Consider the following 12,626-nt stretch of genomic DNA (forward strand, 5'->3'; position numbering starts at 1 on the left):
GGAGACGTGTTTCTGTCTTCACTGTTGGCTGTACTGTTTTGTACACTGTTGGTTGGTTGGATGGTTGGGGCTGTTTTAGCTTTGAAGGTGGATGATGGAGAGAGCATATATGGGATATGGATTTTCTTATGTAGAGGGATTTTTTTTTTTTTTTTTTTTTTAATGTTATTGATATTTATATCATTTTTTTTTTGAATTATTAAAGTTATATGTTTATGTGTGGCATAGTTAAATTATTAATTTTTTTGCAAAATAGACATACAAGAAGTTGAGATTTTGGCTTTATTTGGGATAATTTTATTGCTGTTTTTTAAAGTAAATTTTTATTATAAAATTTAATTTTTTTTAATAAAAAAATTATTTTAAAAAGCAGCAATACAATCGTTTTAAATGAAACCTTTATTATGGTATTTATGTGGTAATTTAAAAATACACACTTGGGTTGTAATTGTATCCATTGTCAAAATTTGATTTTTAAGAATGCAAATGTCCCAAAATAATATATATAACAAATGAGGCCTTTCATTGGAGGGAAGGCCTTGGCTTGATATAATATAGATACATCACATAGAATGTATTACATGGTAGAAATTGGAAGAACATTGGCGTTAGGTGGCGGCCTGGTGGAACTCCAGCATTTGGTGGTGGTCCGGTGGAACTCCTGGAGTCAGGTGATAGTAAGGCGGAACATTGGTGTTAGGTGGTGGCCGGCAGAACTCCTGGCGTCAGGTTGTGGCCCGGTGGAACTCCGATGTCATGTGGTGGTCCGGTGGAACTCCGACGTCAGGCGGTGGTTCAGTGGAACTCCGGGCACCTTGTGGTGGTCCGGTGGAACTCCGGGCATCAAGTGATGGTCCGACAGAACACTGGCATCAGGTGGTGGTCTGACGGAACTCCGGGCGTTAGGTGGTGGCCCGGTGGAACTCCGGTATCAGGTGGTGATCTGACGGAACTTCGTGCGGTGGTCATGGAGGAGCAAGGAGGCAAGAGCGATCTCCGATCTCTCTCTTGCTCTCTTGCTTGGGGCCCCTTTTCAAGAGGAAGGAGTTCTATTTATAGATTTCCTAGAGTGACATGACTCGTAAATAGTAGGAAGATCAATGGTAAATGATGAGTTGTTTGGATGGACGGTCGATGTTGAATCCCTTGATCGTGGACCGTTTGCTAGGTATTTAAATGTCTTAGTGATATCGGAATTCAGTGATCTTAGACTCATTAGATTCATCTCATCAATCCGTTAGATTCGACTATAAGCATGTCACATTTGGAAACCGTTTGGTAATCCAAATTGTGATTAGAACCTTCCAACAGCGCTTTTGGCCCTTGATTTAGTCCCATTTGGGCTTGGATTGAGTCGAATTCGGTGTCGTTGGGTTTGTATTTTTGAGATGTTCAAATCAATTTTAAGTTTGCCAAAAACGGAGTTCAAATGGTCCCAATTTTAATTTCAGAAGTTTCGAACTTGATTTTTCCACGAGATTCGTGCCACAACCAGGATAAATTTTTGATGATGTATAAGAAATTAAATTATATTAATTAAAAAAATAAATTTAATACTTCTAAAAATAAATCTAAAATAATTTATATTAAAATAGTCTAACACTTTTTTTTTTGGTTTTAAGGCTTAAAAGCTGGATAGATGGGCTATCTGCGTGAAGGCTTTGTTCTGAAGAGCCCATGGTGGGTTAACGGCTAATTTGGATCCTTAATAGTTTGGTCACTTTCACATATATCTTTCTTTTCCTCTCAAAATACCCATATTTTAAAATTTTTAGTGATGCGAAAGTAGATTAATTAAAGTTACTAAATCAATATCATCATTAACTTCAGCACAATAATTTAATAAATAAGTGCTTTTTCTTTGGAATCTCTTTATAATTTCTCTCTATTATCATATGTGGGAATGTTCAACACTGAGTGCTTTCCGACTTGAAAGCAAACTGCAGCTCATCATTCACAATACAAAGTGGAATCAGGATCAGATTCTGCAATGCTACAAAATATGTTTGGATCATGTTTTGAAGAAGGCTTTTTTATCAGCTTTGACAGAGTTTTTTTTTTTTTTTTTTCAACTTTGTTGCTGTATTCGTTTCTGTTATCAATGAATTTGCATTAAGCTTAGTGGAAAAATAATTGTATCGCTATGTATCAGAGCATCTCCAACCGAACGTCAAACGTGGCTCGAGCCGAGCGCCAAATCTTTCGCCATTTACTTGCGGGTGAATGGTGCGACGCTAATATTTGCGTTGCACTATTCACCTACGCTATTTTCCTCTCTCAACCGGAAAAACGCGCGAAAGGGAGAAGGATCGTTACCTTCGCAGAAGTACTTAAAATGCAGTTCGATTGGAGCAGCACCACAGCATTTTGGAGTTTTGCTGTATTTTGCCTTGAAAAATGGAGTTCTCCGTTGGAGATGCCCTCAGCTACATACAAAATTCTCTTACCTTCTTTTTAAATTTTGATCCTCAGCTGGCTCGTATGTGCTACATACAAGGTTGAGGCAGGTCTAAAAAGTTTTGGTTAGAAAATATTAGAAGTGGTCTTTTCTTGTTAGATTTAAAAAAGAATCTGACTCTTAATAAGACAGAATGGGAAAAAATGATTCGTGTAACCAATCTCATGTAGTGGAACAAAGGCCTGATGTTGCTTTAAGACAAATTGGGATAGATGTAGAATATGATTGTTGAAGCTTAGAGGAGGTTGTGCCTCACATTTGTTGTCAATGTCTCCTCTAGAGGACTTGAGAAGAAAAAAAATATGAAAGATTGGTTGAATGCGGCCCTTAGGTCAAAAGCTCAAACTTACATGTAAGTGGACTAAACAACCCTAAGGTGAAATGACCCACCAGGCAGGGGTTTTACAATCTCCAACACTTAAGTAATTGACGTTCTCGTCAGCATCTTTATCTCAAAATCATCCACCATGCATATATATATGATTCTAGAGGTGACCCCTACAAGTTCAAGTGGTGGCTTCCGTCATGTAGCACTTTGTCCCATACAGGGTTCAAGAGGTGGCTCCCATGGCATAGCACTTTGTCTTGTATGATACTTAATTCTCATCTTTCGGCTAATGTATTGCTATGATATCATTTGTAACAGCCCAAACTCTAAACTATCGAGATATTGTCTGTTTTGGCCTAACAGTCTCACGATTTTATCATATTTGTGTAACTTCCCAGTAGGTCGAGCACGCTTAACTGCGGAGTTTCTTACGAAAATTTCAACCATTACACCAAAAGGTGACTCGATGTTTAAGAGTTAGTTTTCTTTTACTTAAAGGATTTCACATGTAGTGTTTTTAATTTTTTGAGACACTGCATTGCGACCATATCCTTTGGCATATGTTACCAATAAAATTTAAAAAAAAAGGCATATAAGTGTTTTGGTCACTCATGGCCTACAATTTCTGAGTGAAACTCCAACAATAGTTCCTTCATTTGGCTGGACAAACTAATGGCACAAATGCAACAATGGTAATACAATAACTTTTATCGCAATTTTTAGGTGGATGGGGAGAGGACATATTGTTGTAATTGTTGTTCAAGCTTTTGATAAGTTCTACAACAAACAAAGTTTGATCTCGCCATGCTTTGAAGAAGCTGATAAAAAAACTCGAAAAATGTAAGAAAACAATGAGCTATTGACTAAGTTAGTTGGAATAGCATTATCGTTACCATTAAACATGCAAGATAAAATGGTAGACATCATCATTATGTTTGCCTGGTTTGTCTAATCAATTTTAAAATCAATACCCTAAAGCTATTTTCAATGGAATATTTGGTGAGTAGGCATTTGAATAACTGGGGAAGATAGATATTGTGAGCTATTTATGATTAATTTGTGTGATAAAGCAGTTTTCTAAAAGGAACTGTAGCTGTTTGAGGACACAATCTTTTGTTGATAAGAAAAGATCAAAAGTCCTCCCTGTATCAAGATCGCCACTATACCAGAATTGGAGGCATTACAAAATACTCATGAAAGTTTGGTAAGAGTAACGCTTCATTTGGGACAACTTTCTTACTGCTTTTTAAAATAGCTTTTGAGTATAAAAAATTCATGAACTTAAAAGTTTTTATACTAAAAAGCCGTTTTAGAAAGCAGCAAGAAAGCTATGCCAAACAAAACCTAACACTGTATTAGAATTCTCACAAAGAAGCATTTATCGTAAGATCGAGGTCCATCAATGGAGCCATAATGGAGGGATAGTTGGCGATAAAATGACAATAATAACCTATCAAGAAATCTTAGCCTCTTATAAGGTATCATCATCTTATAGTAGCTAACAGGAAAAATAATAAGTGAAACTGATACATAGGTGATCTTATTGCCATTTATAATATGACATCTAGCTTATTAAAACAGTTAAAAGCATCATATAGGTAAACATGACCAGTCGACTGAAGAAAGCACAAACAACACACAAAATTATACTTACTGTAAAAGCTTCAAAAGACAAATCATCATTGATCATTAGTTCATAATTTCTTATTAAGAAAACCACTTAGACGTACTGTAATCATGCGGTGGCAGCAGCTGCTGTATCAAAAGCAGCTTCCTTGGTTTCTGATTCTGCTTCCCAGAATGAAGTTGTTTTTCCAGTCTTGGAAACAGTTTGCAGCACTGCTTCAGGTTTCACATTGCCCTTCACAGTTACTTTTTGTTCCTTCAAATCAACATCAAATGATTCAACACCTGAAAAGTAGCAATCAACATCACAAGCCATTAAAAATGAAAACTTCAAGATTTTCTAATACAAAAGTTTTTAGGGTTAAAACCTTCCAGCTTTGATAGTACCCTCTTCACGGCACCAACACAGCCTTGGCAGGACATGCCAACTTTGAGGACAACAGTCTGCAAAAAAATGTGCAATCGAGAATGTCAAATGAGATTTGCTAGTTTGAACAATATAGACAAATTTCTTTCTATATATAATATATTAGATTGAGGTTATTAAGCATACAGGAAGTTCAAGGTACCTATAGGCTAGGCTAGACTTTACTAAAGATTGTACCGAAATGTGTTTTCATTAATAAAACTTTGTTTCTTTTCCCTTCATATGGTATCAGAGCAAGAATAACCCATTTGGACCATCTCTCTTCCTCTTCTTCCATCATCTTCGTTCCTCTCTTAGGTTTCGGCTGAGATAATCTAGTATTAGGCTTTCTCTAGTCGAACATCAAACATGTGCATGGCGTCGTTCGGTCGTTCCAGTCGAATGCCAAAATTTTCGCTATTTGCTTGCTGGTGAACAGTGCGACGCCTATACATATATGATTAAAAATATATAAAATAAAATATGAGAAGGAGTATACTAGGAATATTCTTTTTTGGATGTTAGAAAATGGAGTTCAATTGGAGACGAGTTTTTGCATTTTGATGTATTACTGTATTTTGGAGTGAAAATTGAGTTTTTCTGTTGGAGATGTCCTTAGGGCAATTACTCTCTTCTCTATCAAATTATTTTTCTTGAGAACTGTTTTTTTCTTCGATGGCACCTCCACAATATTCATCTGACGAAATCTTGAACCCTGAAGACCTGCATAACCCGTACTACTCCCATCATATTCACAGACCTGACATCACCTTTGTTTCACAACCTCTCTTTGGAGACAATAATGTTTCCTGGGTCGCCCCATGGCCATAGCCTTGGCAGCTTAGAACAAACTCAAATTCATTAATGGATCCATTCAAGAATCGAAAGGAACCGATCTTAACATTGTTAAAGCCTGGATCAGAAACAACAATGTGATCATTTCTTAGATACTGAATTCGATATTCAAAGAAATCTTTACTAGCATTCCTTACTCTGATACAACACAATAAATTTGGGTTGATTTTTGGGATCAATTTTAATATAACATTGGACATAAGATTTTTCATCTTCACTGCAAGTTGATAAATCCATGCAATATCAAAGCCCAGTTACCACATGTTTGACAAAATGTAAAATATTATGGGACAAGTTAAATAATTATTATCTTGTGTGTTTGTGCGGATATTGCACCTGTGGAGGAGTCAAGCAATTCACTCTACATAGTCAAATGGAATACATGATGGCTATGCGGTGGGGCTTAACAACAATTATTCCCTAGTTCATAGCCAAATTGGTTATTAATTTGATTTTGTCAATAAAAAAAAAAGTTCTTGTTACTGTCACTAAAAGATTCTCACCAAAATTTCGGTGAGTAAACATCTAATCGAAGCCAAACAAGCGAGATGGGTTTCACCTTCAAGAATCGTAGTGCCTTTACGGATCAAAGATAACGCAAAGACAATAACACTTCTTCGACTAGAGCAAATGTAATGCACGACCAAATGGCTATTGCAGGCTACTCTCTTGTTTTCAACCAAGCAAGGAGCAATCGATCCAAAATTGAGATAGCCACTACTAATCAATCCACAATCTCAGCTCCTTTTGAAACTTAAGGACATGATAACTTTTTCCAATCACTCAATGACGTGCAATATCAAGTACTGATGCAAGTGTTCACTTAACATTTAAACATGACCGCTGTTGAGAACATTGAGTTTTGCACGTACATGTACTACCAAGACTTCTTGCTATTGATGTTCTTCTTGTTCATAAGACTAGTGAGGTAGTTGAAGAAAAACTTGAATTATGGAGGTCAACCTTAGAGTCTAAAGGTTTACATTTGAGAAGATCTAAAACCGAATACATGGAGTATAATTTTAGTTGTAATAGATCTAGTGGGGGGATTGTGACCTTAGTCGATCAAGTCATTAAAAAGAGTATACATTTTAGATATATCGAGACTATTATTCAAAGTGATGGTGAAATAGATGGGGATTTTTTGAGTAGAATTCAAGTTGGATGGTTGAAGTGGAGGAATGAATCAGGCCTATTGTGTGACAGAAAGGTACCTTTCAAACTTAAGGAAAAATTCTATAAGATGATTGATGAGACCTGCAATGTTTTATGGTGCATAATGTTAGTCATTAAGAAAGAAGCATAAAATTAAGTAAAGTGTTGCAGGATGAGGATGCTCAAGCGGATGAGTGACTTCACTCTTAGAGACATAATGCAAAAAGAGTATGCACTTTTTAGTCCTTGAAATAGTTCAATACAACAAGGGCATCGTTCTTTTTCAATGATATTATGCATTATAAGAAATTGAAGATGCATAATTACTAGCTAGCAAGTTGACCAAAATCCCTATGGATCCTAGGAACAAACTACGTGCATTTGTAGCGATCTCTTACCTGATGCTTCATAATATCAATGCACTATAGGATGACTTTTATAGCTCATTTTATCATGCCCATACACCACCTTTGCCACTCACAAACTCAGTCAGTTCTTGCCTCAACCTTGGGTCCCACATGTGACAACTGTCAATCACTTATTATGCTACCTCAAGATGTCGCAAAATCTCTAATTCTACTTCTTTGCAAGTGCAGCGTTTTTGTTTTTATGCAGATTGGGATTCCTGTATTGGCATACAGAGATCGATAACAACTAGTTACTACATCTTGCTAAGGAGTTATTTGATATCTTGTAAGGGAAAATAAATAATACACTATCTCAAGATCTTCTGCTGAGGAAGAATATAGAACCTTGGCAGCCATCGACAACAAACTTCTCTGGCTCACCCAACTACTACATGGCCTTCACATATAACCACCCACTACTACACTTATCTTCTATGACAATTAATCTGCTATTCACATTGCCTCAAACCTAACATTCCATGAGTGCACCAAGTATATTGAGATAGATTGCTCATTTTATCTGAGACAGATTCATTGAATTTTTTTATCAAACTCATTCCTATTAGCTCCAACCTCTAGCTCACCAATATGTTCACCAAGCCACTGGCATATGCTCCACTATCTACACTTCTATCCAAGATGCTTATCAAAGATATATATAGTCCATCTTGAGGCGGAGTATTACGAATATTGATTTCCTGATATTTATATTCGATCTGGTTCGTTAGGTTCCTTGTACCATGGCATTAGAACTCTAGCTAATTCTATATATAGGCTAGGCTAGACATTTGAAAAGATTGTTGAAATGGGTTTTCATCAATAAAGCTTTGTTTATTTTTCCTTTTTCTCAATGGAGGCCACTGCTAGTCATCACTACACCTCCAAGCCACAACTTGCTACCTCTTGATCAACACATAGCCTTGTAAAAATCAATGCAAATTACTACTACTAAAAGGGTGGCAGGAAAACCTAGCGTTTCCCTACATTCTTAAGGCAACCTCCAATTAGGACATGTACCACAATCATTGAATGACCCTAACTTAGTGATTGCTACATTCTTTGATTAAAAAGATATGCTAGCAAAAGCCAGTTGCCATACTTCTCATGGGTGAATCTAGAGCTAGGACACCAGGAGGATCTATCCCAATTGGCTTGAATTTGACTCACTAAGTTTTTCTATTAGGTAACATGGCTCGTCTCTCAATCTCTTTTGTTTTAAGACTTAGGATCAAGATATTTACTATAACAAATAAACAAAAGAAATATGAAAAATAAATAGTGTGAAGGGAAAAATTATAAACATATAGGTGTCACATACTTAGAGAGAAACGGAACTTTTGACTCATCAGTGATATTTAACATGCTTGCAACTTGTATAATTTAAAATAGAGTTTGAGATAAAAAAGTTCAATTTTATCATTGTGCCCCACTCAATAAAAGTTCTAAGATTATCCCTTATGGCTCATACTAATAATTCACACTATCATTGGTTCCCTCTCTATTTTGGTGGATCAAGCTAAAATGTTATGGCTCAATTCAATCAAATTCATTGATTCAAGTTTAGAGACTGATTAGTGGAATTCTTATTAGACATGCCTTACAACGATGATGTGGCATGTACCATTATCATGTATAGTATATATCAAAAGTCAAGTGAACATTTTTAGTAATTCTGAAAAATGTTCGCAGAATCAGAATCAAAATCAGCCAAAATTAATTAAAAGAATGAGCTAAGATGTGAAAAAGTAAGGGATTTGCATCGAAATCACCTTTGGCTAGTTGAAACTTTTTTAAAAGTCCAGGGCTTGATAATCACAACGAAACCACCTTCGCTAATCTAACGAGTTTGAACTACCTTGTGGCCAAACAAATGAATTAAGGGTCGGTGGATTCTATCTGAGCCAAAAATCTCCGGTTGGTTTGAGCTCACATGGTTGCTATTTTTGTGCAATGTAAGACCCAGAGTAATTACAAACATACATTACTCAACTAGCCCATCATCTGAGTTGTATCTATCTAGCACACAAAATAGGTAATGGAAAATTTGAAAGAATAAAGCATTTGGGCATGAAAATTGATTCATGCAATGAAAAAACCCAAACAAAAGCTGTATGCATAAGATTAAAATGCTTATCAGGTCAATAATGTGACAAATTCATGATGTAAACTAAATCGATACTTAAATCCATTCTCATAAATTTAATTGTTGGCTGACCCGCAGTTATCATTCTTGTAACTCCTATGCTACAACAGGTATATTCAACAATTAAATGAAATCAAGTTTGCAATCAATCAGATTTCTTTTTTTTTTGGGGGGGTAAAATAAAGTATCACATTTTCGATATAGGCCTCATTAGAGGTACTCTGTTTTATCTGTGATTTAGAAGATGCTCAATGTCTTAACGGTTGAATTAATGAGTTTATGTTAAATAAAAAACAAACAGCAAGAGGCATTGAAGGACTAAAGGGACACTTTAGAAAATTGCTAGACTCATAAGTAAGAACTAAGAAGAAGAATAAATCAGAAATATAAGCAAAGGATACCGATGGAATTAAAATAAAATACAAAGAGAAAAAGGGATTCACTCTTTAAAGCATATCATGCAGCCCTAAGACTAAAGTTCAGCAAAAAACTATTAAATACAACTTCAAATATACAGACTATAATCTGTAATCAAGTCTCATTCCGATTCCATAACGCCAAACCTTATTACTAAACAAATACAATTTTCATTTAAATGTCACAAAATTCCAAAAAGACTTGGTGCATCATTCCATTCCCTGAAATCATACTTCCATTTTCATAATTGAAGATGTTGTTATGAATACAAACCCAAACCATGCCCAACAAGCAATCCTTCAATTCATCATTCCACTTGATACATCATAAAAAAATTATCTTGGTCGGGCACGAATCTCGATGCAAAATCAAATTGGAAACTTCTGAAATTAAAATTGGGACCATTCGAACTCCGATTTCAGCAAACTTACAGTCGAAGTGAGCATCTCAGAAATACGAACCCAACGACACCAAATTCGACTCAATCTGCGCCCAAATGGGTCCAAATCAAGGATCCGAAGCGCTGTTGGAGGGTTCGAACCACAATTTGGATTGTCAAACGGTTTCCAAACACGACGTTCTTATAGTCGAATCGAGCTGCTCGACGAGACGAATCCAACGAGCCCAAAATCATTGAATTCCGACATCATTAAGACATTCAAATGTCCATCAAACAGTCTACGAGCAAGGGTTCAACATCGACCATCTCCCATTTGCCCTTGATCCTTCTATTTACGGGCCATACCACTCCAAAAATCTATAAAAAAACCCATCCTCCCTCTTGAAAGGAGGGGGGATCCAAGAAAGAAGAGAAAAAGAGAAGAGAAGAGAAGAAATAAGCTCCTCCTCGACCACCACCTGAGTTCCGTCGGACCACCGCCTGACGTCGTTGCTCCGCCGGACCACCATTTGAGGTCCTCACCTCCGCTGGACCACCACTGGAGACCCTCACCTCCGCCGGACCACCACTTGAGGCCCTCTTCTCCGTCGGACCACTACTTGAGGCCCTCTCCTCCGTCGGACCACCGCCTGACATCGTTGCTCCCCCGGACCACCACCTAAGGCCCAGACTTCTGCCGGACCACAACCTGAGGCTCGGACTTCTGCCGGACCACCACCTGAGGCCCGAACTTCTGCCGGACCACCACCTGATGCTCAGACTTCCGCCAGACCACCACTTGAGGCTCAGACTTCTGCCGGACCATCACCTGAGGCTCGAACTTCTATCGGGCCACCACCTGATTCCTAGAGTTCTACCAGAGTACCGACCTACTACAACGATCTTTCTAACCCCAATCTCCGGCCAACTCCGGTCTTTTGGACCCCTGTCTCCTGCCGACTATAGTCATTCCAGCCTCCGTCGCCTATTACGGTCCTTCCGACCTATATCGCTAGACAACGGTCTTTCTGATATCGATCTCTTGCATACTACGGTCCTTCCAACATCCTTCGTCTACGATGGTTCTTCTGACCTCCATCACCAGACAACGATCTTTCTAACACCGGTCTCCTACCAATTACGGTCTTTCGGACCCCTGTCTCCTGCCGTCTACAGTTCTTCTGACCTCCATCACCTACTATGGTCCTTCCGATCTCCATCACCAGACAACGATTTTTCTGACCCCGGTCTTCTGCCAAGTACGGTCTTTTGGACCCCTGTCTCGTGCCGACTATGACCCTTCCAACTAAACAAACATGTCTATGTTGATTATTGTAACTATCACCATGTAATGCGTTCTTTATGACGTACATTTGTGATATCAAGCCAAGGCCTTCTCCCAAGGAAGAGCCTCATTTGTAATCGACTGCAAATACTAGTGGATTCATTCAAACAGGGCAAGACCCCGTGATTTTTCCCCCTTTTTAGGGGTTTCCACGTAAAAACTCTGTTGCCTCTTATGAACGCTACACACTCTATCTAATCTGCTGGTGTGCTGAATCTTTGTACAATGCTAAGACGTTAATCTATATATTTCTCTACCGCCGCGAATACTCTATGACACAACACCACTAATGCTCAATAATACAACAAGAACAATAAGCATTCAAAAAAACCACCACGGAATGTTTCGCACAAATTAAACAAAAATACATCCCTATATTTCTTCATCTCTTCCCGTTAATCCTTTTCTCCAATGAAAAGAATAGATTAATGCAAGGAATATAAAGAATAAAAATATACTGTCAGATATCCAAAAATCACAAAATAGTTACAAACATCGAAAATCTGGAGATGCTAAAACAATATTTACTAGAAAAATAAAATACAAGATATCGATGAATCTTTTCGCCCAATAGATTAGAACTAAACGGAGCGAAAATATGGGAGATGTTATTCAACTTAGCAAACTTGAAATCTAAAAGCAGAACAACACATTCACTGATGAGGAATTCATAAACCCTAAGACGAGAAAGAGGGGAGAAATAGATTACCTCAGCCATGTCGAAGCCTCGAAGCTCTCTGCAGTTCGGAGCCTGAACCTGCGCGTTTAAATAGGGAGGGAAAGAGAGCAGAAATTAGGTGGTAAGCGATTCGATATCTGTAAAGCCTGGGCGGACGGGCCTAGAAAACGGGCCATTTTCGGGCCAGAGATCGACCCAACTGGGCCCTTTCAAATTGTTTTTCTTCGGTTACGCTCGACCTTCTCCAACCAACTCGGGCCGGGCCGGGCCAAGAAACCTGATTTACCCGTCGATTTGTACTTTGTCGCTTTGCCGACCACAGCTATCAGTACTGCGCGGCGAGCCTTTGGAAGTGTGCAGTACGAAGTACTAACGACCAATAGGCAATAGAAGTCATTAAAGGTAGTACATATATTATAAAAAAATTA

General features: G+C 37.8%; 1 protein-coding gene across 1 annotated transcript; it reads right to left on the minus strand.

Annotated features, from left to right (window-relative positions):
* Positions 1–4,239: 4,239 nt before the first annotated feature.
* Positions 4,240–12,311, minus strand: LOC110116543 (copper transport protein ATX1). Its single transcript, XM_020850153.2, has 3 exons — positions 12,229–12,311; positions 4,781–4,856; positions 4,240–4,697 (listed from the first exon to the last, which is right to left on the minus strand). The coding sequence occupies exons 1-3, from the start codon at positions 12,235–12,237 to the stop codon at positions 4,522–4,524; spliced, it is 261 nt and encodes an 86-aa protein (XP_020705812.1). The 5' UTR covers positions 12,238–12,311; the 3' UTR covers positions 4,240–4,521.
* Positions 12,312–12,626: the final 315 nt, after the last annotated feature.

The sequence above is a fragment of the Dendrobium catenatum genome, unplaced genomic scaffold (genome assembly GCF_001605985.2).
Source record: "Dendrobium catenatum unplaced genomic scaffold, ASM160598v2 fragScaff_scaffold_390, whole genome shotgun sequence".
In the NCBI taxonomy this organism is placed as follows: domain Eukaryota; kingdom Viridiplantae; phylum Streptophyta; class Magnoliopsida; order Asparagales; family Orchidaceae; genus Dendrobium; species Dendrobium catenatum.